This window comes from Hippopotamus amphibius, chromosome 1, assembly GCF_030028045.1.
Source record: "Hippopotamus amphibius kiboko isolate mHipAmp2 chromosome 1, mHipAmp2.hap2, whole genome shotgun sequence".
NCBI classification, from domain to species: Eukaryota; Metazoa; Chordata; class Mammalia; order Artiodactyla; family Hippopotamidae; genus Hippopotamus; species Hippopotamus amphibius.
In genome coordinates this window covers 12,182,862-12,199,853 of record NC_080186.1, presented here as the reverse complement: position 1 = coordinate 12,199,853, position 16,992 = coordinate 12,182,862, and the positions used below count along the sequence as shown (strand labels likewise).

Sequence of the window (16,992 nt, the reverse complement as noted above, 5' to 3'; positions counted from 1 at the left end):
CTTAGCACCCTTCACGAGGATTCTGTCTCTCTGGAGTGTCTGTCGGTCCCTCACTCTCCGGACCTGCTCCCTGGAGCCCTGCTTCCCCTCCTTGCTCTCTCCTCCTGTCTCCCTGAAGGTTCTCAGAAGACATTAAAGTGGTGGATTCACCCTGGATGAACGTGGCTTGGTCTCTGCTGGGGACGGCATGTCCTCAGGACCTGGTGGGGGGAGCTCTAGGAGGACTTTGGAGAGGGCCCCTACCCCCCAAATACACAGACAGCTGGTCAACCTGCTGCTAGCAGCCGGGAGGGTCCCGTGGAGGATGCTTAAGGCTCTGTGGACTCTCCAAGGAGCCACACGTGGGGACCCTGCTTTGTCAGCCCTGGCTCAGCCAAGGAGGAGGCTGAGGCTGGAGTGAAGGAAACTGGGCCACAGGGCTGTGCTTACACATAAGGACAAGCCTCATAAGGTCTGGTGGGAACCCGCCCTCCCCCATATCTCCCTGCCAGGAAGGGGGGGCATAAGGAGGAGTGGGAGACCAGGGCCCAGGCCTGCAACGCCCACATGACCACCAGGGGGCGCCCAAGAGCTCACTCGGCCAACACAGGTAAGGAGCTAAGATGGCAGGACAACGCCCTGGATGCTGAGATGAGGGATAGACCGCGGCTCTGGGAATCGGCTTTATTTTTTTCTCAGGAGCCTCTGGATGGGAGTCATGCAAACCTCAGAGGGCATCTGTGCATGCCCTTGGTGACAGCATGTACCAATCTCTTCATTCGTGAATCTGATGCTTTCATGGAGCACCCACTATATGCTGGCTTTCTGCTGTCTTCATTCTGAGCTCTGCCCAGGGTGGGATTTGTCCTTCAAGGCGTGTAGCACTTGTTTCACAGAGGATGGGACATGGTGGCCACGGGGCCTCTTCAGTGCGAGGTTAGCTGCCTGCTTCATTGAGGAGTTGAGCTGGGCTGGAGGGGAGGGGGATGTTGTGATGGGGGGAGAGAGGCAGGGTCTCTGCCCTGTCTCCTTTACCAGGGCAGCTGAAGGGCCTTGTTTCATCTTGCCAGGCTGGCTCACTTTGGGGCTGGTGGGTCTGTCAGGTTGGAAATTGCTTTCTTCAACTAGAACAGAGAACAGAGCAGGGAGGATGTAGAGGAGATTGAAAGTGGGGGCTCTGGTATAGCTTGACTCCCCTAAGGGTTGATTCCGGAGTGAGTTTTAGAGCCAGTGCCTCCCTATTGCATAAATGGGATCATTGAGGCCCAGAGAATGGCAGGGCTGGCCACAAAATAATGTGGAGGTAGCTGGACCAAGTGGCAGCTACTCTGGGCCAGGAAATGAGCCTCATCAGAATCCCATGAGGCCCCTCCAATTTTTTTTCTTTTTTTGCCACGTTGTGCAGCATGTGGGGATCTTAGTTCCCCGACCAGGAGTCAGACGCATGCCCCCTGCAGTGGAAGTGCAGAATCTTAACCACTGGACCACCAGGGAAGTCCCAAGTCCCTTCCAAATTTGACGGCAGGATTTTGGTGCCCCCCACCTCCCCAGCCTGCTTGACCATGGCCCCGCCCCTTTTCCCCACCCTTGGGACTGTGGTACCTCCACCCAAGACACGAAGCCCACAGCTCTGCCCTGAGACGTCACGAAGAGGGACTGGAGGTTCAACAGCTCGAAGAGGTTGTGTGCCTGCAGGAGGGGTTGTTAGGAAACACTGGTGGCAGCCACCCCATCCCTCTGGCTTCAGTTTTTTCCTAGCCTGGGAGCTTTGAGCAGAGGGAAGGCCCTGGCCAGGCTCTGTCCCCGTGGTGCCCACGTCCCCTTGTTTCTGAGCCTGGGAAGTCAGGACAGCTGTGATGGTGGGTAGCGGACCAAGACCTGGGCCTGCAATGTCCAATGTGACCACTAGGGGTCCCCAGGGTCCACATAAGGGACTAGTAGAAAGGACCTGTTTTTCCAACATCATCCACCAGCCCCAAAGGGTTGGGGCCACCCTTAGGTCCCCCATCTGCTTCTGTCCCTCCATGACCCCATGTACCAGGCTCAGTGCTTGCCAAGGAGAGGGGATCAGCATTCAGAGGGATTAAGTAATTTGCCCAAGATCACACAGGCAGAATGAGGTGGGCCTGAAATTGAAACCCATGTGTGCCTTGATGCAAAGACATATTTTTAACCACTGTTTCTCTCCATTCAATCCTCTATTTCCCAAGCTCTCCCTCTTCCCTAGTCTCTGCGCTGTCCCAACAACCCTGGGATTGAGGGACAGAGAGGGCAGGAACTGCATGCCCATTCTGCAGATGAGGAAGCAGGCAGAACAGAGAGTTACACAGCATGTCTGGGAAGCTGGAGCCAACTTTCCCTCTCAGGCTCTTCCCCTCTATCCCAGGGCCCCTGTCTGCCCGCAGCCCAAAATTTCCCCATTACCTGGTGCAGGGAGGTCTCCGGGGACAGCTTCAGGGTCACTGGCTCCATGGGGCAGCCCCCAGCCAAGATGTCCTGGAGACGCCACTGGGGATGGGCGAAGGGTTACGGGGGCCTGGGACAGCTCCCCCTTCCCCAGGCTGCCCCTCTCAAACCACAGGCGATCAGCTGGCCACTCCCCTCACAACCTGCTGACTCCCCATCCCCTCCTGTCACCCTACATAAGCACTCACCTGCTGTCCTGGAGCCCAGGAGGGTGGCTCAGCCTGGAGGGCCTGCACCAGGTGTGCCCTTTGCACAGTGCCCACCAGGATCTGAGACTCTGGACAAGCAGAGAGGGAGAGGGAAAAAGCCATATTATGAAAATGGAACTTAGGTTTACGGGGCATCTATGATGTGCCAAGAACTGTGCTGGGTGTTCTCATGACGCTCAGGAACCCACAGCAGCCTATGGGTCAGGAACTATTACCACCCATTTTACAGAAGAGGAAACTGAGGCTCAGAGGCACAGAGAGGTTAGTTGTCTTGCCTGAGGTCACTCAGCTTCTGATGTGGAGGAGTGGTAGCTGAGGGTGGCTGGGTGAGGCTGCCAGGGGGCTGGGAGGTAACCTGCCCACCCTGAGATGCCCCCATGTGGCAGGGTCTCAGGGCAGGAGCAGGTCTGGGACAACCTGCATGAAGATGTCTGTGCGTCAGGCCTGGGTTTTGTCGCTCATTTCCCATAGGAAGTTTCACATCTGGCTTAACCCAGTGAAAGCATGAACCCAGAAGGCCATGAGGTCTTCCTGTGTGCGGGGGGTTTGGCATGCCTTACTCTGGGGTATCACTGGAGTTTGCAGGTATTCAGTTTTGAGGGACAGCCTGATATTTTTGCTTCTTGTCCAGTAAAATAAAAACTTTACACGTGGGCCTGTGCTGGTTGGGAGCTCTTTGCTTCCTGTGGCTCTAAGGGTAGAAGTGGAGTTTGTCTTGGATGCCAGTTCTGTCTTTGTTCCAGGGGATGAAACTTCTTGAAGGGTTATCCACGTGCAGACGTTTTCAAATGTGATATTTGGCATGTTCTATGGGATAATGTTATAGGTGTCCCAGTTTGGGTGGGGAGAAGGGCCTGGCATTTGGGATGAGAACCTCTGACAACTCTGTCCTCCCTATTTTCCAGATGAGGCGACTGCAGTTCATAGAGCTTAAGGGGTTTATCTACAGTTCTGCTGCTCATCAATAGCTTTATGCCTCTTGGGGTAGGTATGGGGATGACCCATACAGTTGTGAGGACTGCTCACTGCACAAGATACCTGCCCAAAGGACAAGTGGGGGCCGAAATCCAGCTGTGCTATGCTTGCCGAGTGTGCATCTTGTTTCATTTGCACAAAGGGAACATATGGGCTGACAGTGGCCCTGAGTGGACATGGCTGTCCCCTCCCTATCCCCCAGCTTATCTTTCCTATTCATACTTACTTGTCCAAGAGGGAAATGATGCTCTAGCTAGGTCCTCCTGCAAGATTCAGCTTATGTGTCTTTTAACAAGGGCCTCCTTTCATTTTTCTCTAAAAAGATGTCTTTCTTATGGCAACAGGGTTGAGGGAGGTAACTCAGTTGGGGAATGTCTCAAGGGGAGACTGAGGGAAGGAGCCTTCTGGGAGTATGATGGGAACATACTAGAAGGCCCTAGTATGTTCCCATCGTCCTACCCCTACTCCCCAAGTAGGGTGGTTATTTCCTCATTTTACCAATGAGGAAACTGAGGCTCAGAGAGGTGAAGCAACTTGCCCAAGGTCACACAGTTGCAAAGCCTGGATTCAGATTCTGGGGCCTGACAGGTCCAATGCCCTGCTTACCCATTCCTGGGCCTGACCTTCCCAGGTCCAAGAAGAAGACAGAGAGAATGCCCTCTCCCCATTCACACTCCCCCTTCCTGTTGGGCACCTGTGCTGTCGACAAGGGGGTACTCAGAGGTATCTGTGGAGGTCACGACCTTGACCACCTCCTCCTGCGGTGCGTCCTTGGCCAGCGTGGTGATGGTACAGTTCATGAAGTGCTCCACAATTACACAGTGAGAGCTGGAGGCAGAGGGATGCTCCCATCAGGTCACAGAGTGGGGGGTTATCCAGACCCCAGGATGAGGCAGGGGGACCCGGGAGAAGCTTCGCTGGTTCTCCAGCATGGGCAGGGACTTAGAGATTCCTGGGATGAACAGCTCCTAGCACCCCAAGGTGTGGAGGAAGCTGGGGACTGGCTTGCCTGTGGCCTGGTTCTGGATTCCCAGCCCCCTGGACCCCTATCTCCCCTCCAGACCAGCTCCACTTTGTTCTGTTTTATTCAGAAGCCGTCCCTGGAGAATTTCATTTGAAGAAAAGTTTTATGGCATAAAGGGAAAAAAAAAAAAGCTTTAAAGTTTGAAAGTCACTGGAGTAACTATCCCCATTTAACAGATGGGGAAACTGAGTCTGGAGAAGGCGGCAACTTGCACATGTTTGGAGCTGGGCCTTGGACCCAGGACTCTCAGAACCTCTTAGTCCTGCTGCTTGGCCCTGTGTGGCTGAGTGAGGACCTAGAAGCTCATTTCCATTTTAGTACTCCAGTCCCACCTCCAGCTCCCAACACCTCAGTGAGGACAGCAGAGCAGGAGCAGGGGAAAGGGTGGGACCCTCCAGAGCAGGTGCTGACTCTCTGTGTGACCTGGAGCAAGACACGACACCTCTCTGAGCCCCGCTCTCTGACAAATGGGCGATATCTGTCCCCCTGTTGTGAAGACAGACTGATGACCAGTAAGACACTGAGGCCAAGGACTTGCCCAAGGTCACACAGGGAGCTGGAGAGAATGGAGACTAGGAGCAGCCATATGTCGGCCCCTCCCACACTCACCCATGTCCAAGGTCAGCCCACCCAGACACCACCACCTCGGTCAGCCAGCCTGAGCAGACACCACTCACCTGATTTTTCGGCACCGAATCCATGGAAGGTACGGCAGCTTCTTGACAATGATGGTGCCGTCATAGAAGGAGGGCTGGCAGCTCTGGGCGATGGCATTGGCCACCAGCACTGCCATCAGCACAGGTAGTGCATGCACGATCTGGCCAGTCAGCTCGAAGACCAGCAATGCCGTGGAGATGCTGTGGGTCACAGCCCCTGAGAACGCCGCAGCCCCTGCAGGGGGCAGAGCCAAGGAGGGGGGCTCAGGTCAGGAGACAGCTTCATGCAGAGGGCAAGGCTGCTGTGACTACGGCCATGGGCTAGGGTGCGACTGTCCAGAGGCCACACATTGGCCACTGTTGGAAGTGCCCCATGCCTGGGCTTGGTGAAGGAGAGAGCGGTAAGGGAGAGGGGGAATCGGGGCCAAGACAGGAGCTAGAGAGAGTAATGGAGGCTTAGGGGAGGGGCTCAGGGAGGGGCGGGGCTCATCGGGAGGCTAATGACCTCCCCATGCCCCTCAGAACTACCGGTTGATTCTCGGGGTCCAGCCCAGACCATTTCTGCCCACCCAGTGGGAACCCGGTCTACTCACCTGCCAGGGCATACCCCCCAGGCATGATGGGGTTGGTGACCCCTCCGGCCACGATGCCCTCTGGGAAGGCAACAGAGAGGGCCTCCCCTATGAGGCGCCCGATGGCAGCTCCTGGCCACAGACGTGGGGTGAGGACAGGGAGCCAGGCTGACCTGGTCCCTACAACCCTCCATCCCTGGGGACCAACCTCAGTACCATCCTGGGGAGGCGGTGCACCAGGGGCCATGGCCCTGTCATCATAACCCTGAGTCTCTCAGACCCTCAAGACCCCAGACTCACCGAAGATAAATATGGGCATGAAGTACCCAGCAGGTATGGGGATGGTGGTGGCCAGAATTAGCATCCAGAACTGTGGGTGGTGGGAACCAAGAGGGCAGGTTAGAGGCAGCTGGACAAGCGTAGGCAAGGGAGGGACCAGACAGGGGGCAGGTAGGGAGCTTCCCGGGGAGCAGGAGGATGCCCAGGCACACGCCCATCGCCAGTATCTGGTGTGAGGGAAGGTGTGACCAGGGGGAGGATCCCCACCCTGGAAAAGTGCCTACTGTGTGCCTGCCACTGTGCCAGGCACTCTCCTTTCTTCCCTCTCAACCTTCCTTGATGTAGGCACAGTAACTACCCCATTTTACAGATGAAGAAAGTGAGGTTCAGGGAACTGAAGCAACTTGCCCAGGACCACACAGCGGGCAGAGGTCACGTCAGGGAGTCTGGGTGAAGGCCCAGGCCCTGTGCTACATACATGCCGTGGGGAGGTACCCGCATCCCACCCAAGGCTGGCCTCGGCACTGTGCACATCCCTGGGGGCCCCCGGAAGCCCACCTTCATAACCAGGAAGAAGGCGAGTGTCCCAAAGATGGTGAACGATGGGTGGTACCATTCGACCCATAGGTTCTGGGGGTCGGGCTCCGAGGGCCAGGGTGGGGACGCGTTCCGGGCCATCAGCGCCCATGAGTTATTGTCCAACAGCGAGTCCAGAAGCTCCCTCATGGACAGCTGGAGAAGGGGGCAGGTTGGAGTCCTGCGTGTGGGCCGGGCAGCAGTTCCCGCCATCCCCTCACTGCTTGATCCTGCCTCAAATCTTCCTTTGCCACTTCCTGTTGGGGGGAGACCTTGGGAAGGGTTCTGTCCCTCCCAGAGCTGCAGCTGCCTCGTCTGGAAAATGTTGCCCAGCCATCCCCTTATAGGTGTTGCGGGGCTGAAGGGAGATGATGGGTACAAGATGGACAAGGGCTGGGCGTCCCCCACTCCAGCCACCCCCGTCAGCACCCCTTACCCGAGAAGCCATGAAGTGGCCCAGGCCGGGAGGGTAGGTGATGGAGGCGAGAACTAAAGCCACCAGGGCCGAATACAGAGGCTTGCTGTGGGGGTGGGAGTGGGGGTCAGCTCCAGTGCCAGCCATCCTCTTCCTCCTCCCCCACCACACGGAGTGGCCCCACCACCCTGGGGGCTGACACTTGGGCAGGAACAAGAGGAAGAGGGACAGGAGCAGGGGACACGTGGGGGTCAGCCCCATACCGCTCAGGTAACCCGAGGGCAGGGGTGATAGGAGAGCCTGGGACACAGGCGGGCTGCCCGCCAGCCAGGGGGCACCAGTGCAAGACCAGCCAGGGCGGGGTGGGCTGACTCTGAAATGCCAACGCCAGGGGGCAGACAAGGTTGGCGAGGACAGGGGGCTCAGTAAGGGGCCTGGGGCTTTTTGGGGGAGGGGGTGGGACGTTAGTGAGGGAGTGAGGGCTCAAATGTCGGGGGTTGGTAGCCTAGTAAGTGGGGGAGCAGTTCCTGTGGGGACCTGGAGAGGGGTGTCAGTGAGGGGTGGGGCTCTCTATATAAGGGCGTTGTGGGCTCGGGAGCATCTGAGGGCATCACCCTGAGGGGTCCCTGGCCCCCATCCAGAGCCCACCTGGTGGCCAGCAGTTTGGAGAGGACCCGATTGCTCTTGACAAAGCCAAGGAACATTCGCTGACAGAAGAGGTAAGCACAGCTCAGGATGCCACAGATAGCCCTGCAGGGAGGGGAGTTGAGTCCAGAACCCCTCCCCGGAACCAAGGGCAGCAGTTCAGGCTTGGGGAGGCCGCCAGTCGGGCTCTTGAGGGGCCCGAGGCACCCACTCACCCCAGGGCCACGAAAAAGAAGATCTCTGGCAGGTCAAAGGGGACATCCACCCGGAAACTGGTCTTGTAGAGGGAGGTGATGGTCTCTGGGGAAGGAGGGGAGGTGGAATCAGGGATCACACCCCTACCCCAGCCAAAGCGAAGGCTCAGCATTGACAGGCAGGGACTTTCCTGGTGGCACAGCTGTTAAGACTTCTCGCTCCCAATGCAGGGGCCCCGGGTTCATTACCTGGTCAGGGAAGTAGACCCCACATGCATGCTGCAACTAAGAGTTCATATGCCACAACTAAGGAGCCCACATGCTGCAACTAAGACCCAGTGCCAACAAATTTTTTAAAAAATTGATTCTTTAAAAAAAAAAAGGATTAACAGGCAGGAGTGGAGGTGGTACCAGGTCCTGTCCCCAAATACCCTTTCCCTGGCCCTGCTTCCCTGACCAGCTTCATCCCCTTCTATGCTCAGGGCTCCCATCCTTCATACCCAATACAGGTCAGTTCGTTTCCACACTTGTAGAAAGAGGCCAGTTGGAGGGGAAGAAGAGAGAAGATGGGAGAAGGGAGAGGAAGGGGAGGAAGAGGGAAATGGGAAGAGAGAGGGGAGGAGGTAGGGGAGAAGGGAGGAGAGAGGGAAGGCAGGGCAGGGGGCAGGGTCTAGGACGGGGCTCACCCTGCTCGCTGTTGAAGACCGCCAGGAGACGGAACATGAAGGCCCCACAGGTGGCCGCGAAGAAGCCCCTCCAGTAATCCCAGACGGAGAAGTGGGAGGACATGACCTCGATGCTGAACAGGACGCCTGGGGAGGACACTGAGCTTGGACAGACATCACCACGCCCATCCCAGAGCCCAGACCACTCGCGTCCTGCTCTCCCACAGCCCCAACAGACGGGGCCACCCCTTCTCTTTGGTCGTGAGCTGAAGTGAGGGGAGGGCAGGGCGGGAGCCCCCTGCCCAGGGACGAACAGGCTTGCAGGTGCTCCTCTCGGCCATCTCAATCCTTACAACAGCCTACACGGTGGGGACGATTACAATCCCCATTTGACAGATTGGGAAACGAGGCTGAGAGCTGAACTCACCCACCCAGGGTCACGCCGGAGAGCTGTTTCAAACCCAAGTCTGTCTAATGTGACCGTGAAGCATCTCGACGCCCACCCCCACCTCCACTCTGGGGCGGCTCTGCCCTCCCAGTAAGATTGAGGTCAGAACCAAGACCGGATGAGCCCCCATCCTCCCTCCGGGTTCCTCCGTTGGGCAGAGGAGCGAGCTGGTCAGTCTGGCAGCCGGGGACGGAAGGGGTGGGTGGGAGCCCGGGTGCAGGGGGAGGGGCGGGGGGAGGCCCTCACCGCTGAAGGGCGCTGAGAACACCGTGGCCACGCCCACCGCCGCCGCCGCCACCAGCATTTCGTTCTGCTTGCTCTTGTTCTGCGGGGATCCGGAGTCCCGGGCTGAGAGCCAGCCCCCCGCCCTCCCCTCCCTCTCATTCCTCCCAGTGGGGGGGCCCGTGAGCCCCTTACCTCGGACTCCCCAATGGCCTTGGTGCGCACGCGGCCCAGGTAGGCACCGATCATCGCAGACAGGTGCACGAAGGGGCCCTGCCAGGGGAGGTGTGCGCATAGGGCACAGGGCTCGCGCCTAGTGCGGAGCCGGAACCCTTCCCCTCCCCTTCCTCCCCCTCGGGGCCCAGGGTTCCTGGGTAGAGGGAGCCTCATCCAGGGGCGGCAGGCTCCCCCACCCACTCCCATCCCCATCTCCCCAGTTCCTTTGTCACGCTCTGGGGACCTGGCCTGCCTCCCCAAGACGGAGCCCCCGAAGGCAGGCACTGGCCTGAGTTCCCGCTGACCCAGCTTGGGTGGGGTGATGGAGAAAAGGCAGAGGGGGCAGGAAGGCAGGGTGGGGTGGGGTGAGGGTGCTCTCATGCCAGCCCATACCACTTTGCCCAGGAAGATGGTGCTGCCCGCTGCCAGGGTGCAGGTGAGGCCCACCACCTTGGCCCCGAAGTTCTTGATATCCAGGTAGTCCTCCAAGACCACGCCCGACAGGATGGTCTTCAGCTCCGGAATTCCAGAACCTTGGCAGGGGATGGATGGACAGCGGGCAAGAGGAGGGACGATGTCTAGATTAATCCTATCACTTTACCTGCACAGGGTTTCACCTCATGTTCTTGTCAGGTCTCCTGAACCCCGTGAGTTAGGATTCATAAACTCATTTTTCAGATGAGGAAGCTGAGGGTCAGAGGGGATGTGCACTGTCCACGGTCTTCCAGCTGGGCCTGCCAGACAGCAGTGGCAGGATGGGGGACCTAGGAGAGAATCTCAGGCCACCTAGATGTACCCCTGCAGCTCCCGTCTGCTGGCCTAGAGCTAGAGGCAGAACTGAGAGGCCTGGGAGAGATGAGCCCCTCCCTGGGGAACCATGTGGCTGGCCCAGGGAGCCTTCAGAAAGGGAGCAGAGCCAGCAGTGACCCAAGTCGAGATCTGCCCTTCTCACTGTGTGACTTCAGGCAAGTGACACGACTCTTCTGAGCCTGGTTTCTCTGGCTGTGAAGTGGGGTTACTGTTTCCTGCCTCCCCCCATCAGGAGCTCCGAGGGACAGGAAAAGGCTTTGGCCAGTGGGCACTGCAGGGCAAGGCAAACAGGCGAATGCTGTGGCGATGGGCTTACCTCCTGAGAAGGGCGTGATGCTCTGGGAAAAGCCTGAGGAGAAGGAGACCAGGGCCACAGGGTACACGGTCCAGGAGAGATACCGGAGCAGGTGGCTGTCCCCAATCTCCCGGTACAGCCACTTGTGTGCTGGGAACAGCCGGGAATCAGGAAGCCATCCACAGGCTCTGCAGCCCTCAACGCCCACTTGCTAGCCAGGAAATGGAGGCTGAGAGAGGGGCAGCCCAGGGCCACCCAGTAAGTGGCAGACCCCCAAGAGGAGGCAAGAGGAGGACCCTGGATCACATCCCAGTGTTGCCACTCCCTAGCTGACGGTCTTTTGCAAGCCATTCAACATTTTTGAGCCTATGTCTCCGCATCTGTCAAATGGGCTCTGATGGTAACTCGCTCACAGGGTCATTGTGAGAATGCTCCTCAGATGAGGTCTGGTGCATGGCAGGTCCCCATCATCCCACCTGAGCGAGTCTCCTAGAGAAGGTGTGTTAGACACTTTCTGCCCCGCACCCCCTCTTCCTGGGAGACTTCAGGGTGGAGAGAGCCTGCTGAAGCATGGGGAGAGAATATTCTCTGCCTGGTGGTCTAGACAAGTGCCCTCTCCCAGAGTTACTGAGCTGAGAGCAAGGAGGGAGGAGAAGGAGCAGAGGTGGCAGGAAGGGTGGGCACAGAGCTCAGAGGAAGAAGGAACATTTGGTCTCTCACTCACGGTGCAGAGGAGGCCCAGAGAGAGGCAGGAGCCTGCCCAGGGTCACACAGCAAGTCAAGAGCAAAGCCAGGACCAGACCCAGAGCCCTTCCCCAGCCCCGCTGCACCTGGCAGCCCAGCTGGCATCCCGAGAGCGTGCTCGCGTGCTCAGAAGCCCCGGGTCCAGAGCAGGCGTGCATGCCAGGGACGGGTTACCTTGGACCACACGCCCGACAGTGAAGTTCATGGTGTAGCTGATGAGGGCCATGAGCACCCCGAGGGCCATCAGGAAGTACCAGTCCTCACCCACTCGGAACAGCTTCTGCTTCAGCCACTCCAGACCACCTGGGGCAGGGGCATCGGTTGGTAACCCAGGGCTTGGGCAGTCCCCTCCATGGAGGCCAGCTCAGGCTCAGGACAGGGAGGGCAGGGGCTGTGTGGGGCTGGGGCCAGGTGGTCAAGTCCACGGAAGCTGGGAGGGGACTCCGCCTCACGTGAGAGGCAGCAGGATTTGTGGCAGGTGAAGGTGGCAGCACAGTGGGTACCCGGCCTATTGGCCCTGCCAGAAGGGAGCCTTTGACCCATCTGCCCCCCTCTCCAGCCCCTTCTTGAGGTACTTATGGAAGAATGACGAGGAAGCAGGGTGTGGAGGAAGCAGGGTGTGGAGGGAGGGCTGGGAGCTACCCTTTCTTCAGCATCTCTGCAGGGGCCATAGCTTACAGAGCACAAGAGTCTGGAGAGACTGCTCTGTTGTCCAGCACCTGTGAAGCTGTCCTGGTATCAGGCCAGAGAGCGCCCGCTGGGCCCCTAGCGAGGCCCCCAGCACCGTGATCAGGCCTGGGGGCTGCGTTCCCAAAAGGCAGAGAGCAGACCTCTAGCACATCTCATCCACAGGCAGGCAGACAGATCCCCTCCCCTCCTGCCACCCAGGAGACTCTGGGCATGTGAAAGGAGGGGGGCAGCACCTGGGCTCCAGAGTGGGTAGGGAGGGGGGCCCGGGGAGGGTGATGTCCCGGGGGTCTTCGACAGGAAGCAGAAGGGAACCCAGCTCTCACCTCGGATGCCTCGGCGGATGCGGGGACATGGGCCCCATAGCTCCTGGAGGGTCACAGGGTTCCCCGAGGAGCCCTCACGAAGCCCTACCAGCTCCTCCATCTGGCCCCGGACGGAGTGGACAGGCAGACGGATCCTCGGTGAGCTGCTCCAAAGCCCTTACCCTGCCATGGGGCCCTTCCAGTACCTACTTCCCAGATGGAAAGGAAAGGTGGCATTTTCAGAAGGGGACATGGGTCTGGTATGCCTGCATTCCCGAGGGGGTGTCCCCGCGGGTGCACGTGTGTGTGTCAATGTTCGCGATGGGGGTGGGGGGCTCCTAGCTGTCCCCTCCATGTCCAGCAGCAGATTGATCAAGGCAGGACCCCAGGCGTAGAGCCCCCTCCCCGCTCCTGTGGCCAGCACTCCTCCCCTCCCTGAATGCTTGTCTGCTTCCACTGCTCAGAGCAGTCTTTTTGCCCAGGGGAGTCACTGTCTCACTGTGGGGTCCCCACGGACTGCTCTGACTGCCCATGCCCATCCCTGAGCCCCCTCCCCCTCCACTCAGGGCAGAGTCAGGAAAACCCCAGGCCCAGAAGGAGAACCTGTGAGGGTCAAAAGGAGGTGCTGGCTCCCTGCCCCCCAGGCTTCTGCTCCTGCCCTACCTGCCCTGCCCTGGTCCAGGCAGGTTCCATCCAAGTCCCTGCCCCAGCTCTGCACCTGGCAGTCCCTTACCTCTGTCAGTCCCCTCTGCTGTGGCCCCAGCCAGCCCTCCTCTGGCAGAGACTCCTTTGCTTGAAGCTCAGGTGCACCTGGACAGGTGTGTATTCCACCAATCAACATCCTGGCCACACCCCTCCCCGCCCCAACCCCTCCAGGGTTTACCCTGGCCATTAAGAATGTCCTTGACAAACCAACTGGAACTGCCCTGGCCAGCTGAGCGGTGCAGGCCAGAGCAGCCAGGAAGGATCAGGGGCAGGGACTCCCCAACCCACCAGAGCCACGCAGAGGTGGGTGGCATGCAACCCAGCTACAGCTACAGGGCCTGGGAGGGGGAAGCTCATGAGACAGCAGGATAGTGAGGGGACATCTGCAGGGGCTGAAGGTCAGGGCTCTGGGTGGGCTTCTCAGAGCTGGGCATGGGAGGGGTTTGAAAGAGCAGAGAAGGGAGAGGAGAAGGACCCATAGGGAAAGGGTGCTATCGTTACTACATCTTTGCTATATGCCAGGCCCTGTGCTCAACCCTCCTCCAAATCAGTGAGTGCTCAGGGAAACCCAAGGAGGTGGGCAGTATTAGCCCATTTTAAAGAAACAAAGTTTTGGAACTTCCCTGGTGGTCCAGTGGGTAAGACTGTGTGCCCCGAATGCAGGGGGCCCAGGTTTGATCCCTGGTCGGGGAACTAGATGCTGTGACTAAGAGTTTGTACACCGCAACGAAGATCTCAGGTGCCACAACTAAGACCCAGCACAGCCAAAATAAAGAAATAATAAATAAATAATAAGTAAATAAATATTTAAATAAAGAAACGGAGTTTTAGAGAATTGAGGCTGCTTGCTTGCCCAGGGTCACAGAAGCTAGGGGACAAAGTCAAAATTTCCACCCAGGGTTGCCTGACTCCAAAGCCTGTACACCTCTCCAAGCTCCTGCCTTGATGACCCGCCTTGCTCAGCGTTGGGGAGGGGGCCGACGAGCTGGAGCAGGGGCAGGGAATTGCGCAGGGGGAGGAACTTGGACTAGAGCCTCATGTCCAGACCCTCCAGTCTGAGAAAACTGCCTCTCAAACCGTAGCACCCGAGGGGCAGTGGCTCTGCTTGGGGCTTCTAGGTACATGGCACAGACGTTGTCCCACCCCAGCAGAATGGAGGAACATGCACATTAAGTCTGGAACCCAGTTCATCCTCCCAGCACCCTTGTGGATCAGGGCCTGCAGCACTATTTTGCAGATAATAAGTGGAGGATCAGAGAGGTGCGGTCACTCACCTGAGGTCACAAAGCAGAGGCTGAACCCAGACTTAGACTCTGTTTCTCTTCCTCTGCCCAGAGCTCCTCCAGCTCCGGTGGCTTAATCATTCAGGACAAGAGTTTGGGGAAAAGCAGAAGATTTGTGCCTGATATCACTTTTAGAAGATTTGGGCAAGAGATCTGGGATCACTCCCCCCTCTTCCAGACGAAGCCCCCTTTCTGAACATCACAAAGGCCCTTCAGTGACTTATTGAGACCCTGAGACCCTGAGCCACCCTCTGCCCCTAGATGTCAGGCCAAGTTAATCCGAACTAAGAGCAGGAGCGTGTTGGGGGGGGCGGGGGGAGGGGTTGCTGCTCTGCACGGACCTGGGCCCACCGTGTCGCCTCGGCCGCCCCAACCTGTGTATGGTAACAGGATAACTGGCTGCCCTCTTGACATCCCAAACCCCAGTCTCTGGTCTCAGGCAGCTGCTGTCTCCTACTCACAGCCAGCACCGGCCGGCCAGCCGGCACCGCATGTCCACACGTCCACACGCTTGCCCCCTGGCCCTGTGAGCACCAGGAAACTGGGAAAAGGGTAGCAAAGGGACACAGTGCTGGTGGCAAGTCCCTCCCAAAGCCATTTCCCCCTCATGCCAGCCCCCAGCTTGTCCCTCTCCTGCATCAAGCAGTGCAGGGTGAGAGCAGGCTTGATGCCAGGGAAGCTCTCCCACCCCTAACTGGTGCTTCACCACTCAGAACCTCAGTTTCCTCTTCTGTCCAATGAGGGGAGCCTGAGAGCCATGGGGGCAGGGCCCCATCTCTGCTTCATTCATCACAAGTCCCCCAGAGCCTAAACAGTGCCCAGCACATAGCAGGTGTTCCGTAGACACCTGCTGAGTGATGAGTGATTTCCAAATGCTGGCCTGTGGGCTGGCTAAGTGGGGATGTGATGCGAGCAGATTCCCGGTTCCTTCCCGAGACCCCCGATCAGAGTCTTGGGGTACGTGGGAAGCGTCTGTATTTGTTCAAAGTTCCTCCAGGTGATTGGGATGCCCTGACAGGTTTGGGATTCAAGGCATTGGATCATCTCTGAAGCTCCCCGAGGATCTGAAGGGAAAGACGTGCACAGAGACAGGGGAATGGCCTTGATGACCTTTCAATCCCTCCTGGCCATTGTAGTCAGTGGATCCAGTGCATGTGTGGGTGACGCCTCAGGAATGGGGGGAAGGGGGGAGGAATGGTGGGCGGGGGTGGTAATGAGATCTGACGTCCAGGAGCAGTGACTCAGGCCCTCAGCACCATGACCGTGTGTCTGCATTTAGCCACTGGCTCCTGTTTCCCTGGCGGGCGGCAGGCCTCTGGGCCCCCCACCCCCACCCCCACCCTCTTTCCATCTCACCTCAGGGCTGGTTACTTCCTGGCAGCCCTGCTGGAACCCCCTCGGTCAGGATGGGTGACACAAGCCGGGCAGGAATCTCCACTGGAGAGACAGAGCCCTCTCGCTCCAGCCACTACCCTGACCCCGCTTCACAGACCACCAGCACCAGTACCCGTGTAGATGGAGCCCCCCCGCCCCAAGGAGAAAGTTCTGTGGGAGCCACAGGAAAGTGGAAACGGTCCCTACCTCCAGGAGCCCCCAGTCTAATGGGGAGACAGGCGAACTCCTGCCCCAGGGCACTGCCAGTCTGATAGGGGAGAGAGGACACAGGAAGACCACATCACACTCAGGTGCCGGGGTGGGCAAAGCCAGTTGCTGCAGTGGGTGTCTGGGCAGGCTCCTCTGTGTGGGCTGCCACAATCAGAGAGGCCTCCGTAGGGGAGGAGGAACCAGAGCTGATCTGGGAAGCAAGGGTAGGATTTGGAGGGGAGGGCAGAAGCAGAGGCCCCACACTGCAATCTGGGCAGCAGACGCCCCCCAGCCTCCCAGAACAGCCTTCCCTGCTTCACTCCCCCGGGACCCACATGATCTGTGTGTGGGCAGAGGGGCCTCTCAGGGGTGTCCTGGACCAGCCTGTCTCCATACACGGATGTTCAGGTCACCCTGACCTCCTGCAGGGTTTGGATCAGACAAGACAGGGTTCAAATCCCAGCTCAGCTGCCTGCACGTGTGCCAGCCCCAGGCTCTCTGTGAGGCTCTGTTTCTCTATCTATAAAATGGGAATAACGTCTCCTTCCCGAGCTGTGCGGGGATCAAATGAGGCCACGCTGGAAAGCTCACAGCCGGGAGCCCGTGCCCAGCAGGCTCCTCAGAAGTCAGAGCTAGATTGTCTTGCAGAGTTCTCCTTCACCTCTGACTGCAACCCTGCCCACAGCCACCTCTGGCATCCCCTCTGAGCTGGCGGTCAGGCAGACATTTCCTGGGAACGTAACCTTCTATATCTTTAAGGACTATTTCTAAATTATCTGCTCTCCTCCCCTGAGTCTGGGGCCAACCCTCAGCCCTGCCTCAGCTTTCTCCTCTTGTGTCCGGAATATTCCAGAGTCGGGGTGCGGAGGTGGGGGGGCAGGGAGGGTAAGCATGAAATCTGGGTCCCCGTGGGAGCTGGCAGGGGAACAGTTGCACGTTCTATATGCCCCCTCCAGGGCTGTCTCAGTCCTTCCTAAGAGATGGCTGTGAACATTATCTGCCCTGAGGGAGGGAACCCCTCGCCTCGCACAGGAGCCC

General features: G+C 58.5%; 1 protein-coding gene across 1 annotated transcript; it reads right to left on the bottom strand.

The window, feature by feature from the left end:
• Window positions 1-654: 654 nt before the first annotated feature.
• CLCNKA (chloride voltage-gated channel Ka) lies at window positions 655-13,213 on the bottom strand. Its single transcript, XM_057744576.1, has 20 exons — window positions 13,116-13,213; window positions 12,404-12,591; window positions 11,565-11,693; window positions 10,668-10,796; window positions 9,935-10,074; window positions 9,521-9,598; window positions 9,350-9,428; window positions 8,677-8,802; window positions 8,012-8,096; window positions 7,800-7,901; window positions 7,173-7,257; window positions 6,719-6,892; window positions 6,182-6,251; window positions 5,903-6,013; window positions 5,331-5,544; window positions 4,324-4,457; window positions 2,634-2,722; window positions 2,404-2,487; window positions 1,582-1,668; window positions 655-1,103 (listed from the first exon to the last, which is right to left on the bottom strand). The coding sequence occupies exons 2-20, from the start codon at window positions 12,501-12,503 to the stop codon at window positions 1,056-1,058; spliced, it is 2,064 nt and encodes a 687-aa protein (XP_057600559.1). The 5' UTR covers window positions 12,504-12,591; window positions 13,116-13,213; the 3' UTR covers window positions 655-1,055.
• Between the last annotated feature and the right edge of the window lie 3,779 nt (window positions 13,214-16,992).

Excerpts from the sequence above, each read along its gene's own strand:
- CLCNKA (XM_057744576.1), bottom strand. The coding sequence starts at position 12,503 with ATGGAGGAGCTGGTAGGGCTTCGTGAGGGCTCCTCGGGGAACCCTGTG. Across the intron at positions 10,797-11,564 it reads TGTCGGGCGTGTGGTCCAAG|CACACAAGTGGCTGTACCGG; the intron begins GTAACCCGTCCC and ends GGCTGTTCCCAG. Across the intron at positions 8,097-8,676 it reads GGTCTTCAACAGCGAGCAGG|AGACCATCACCTCCCTCTAC; the intron begins GTGAGCCCCGTC and ends CTCCTTCCCCAG.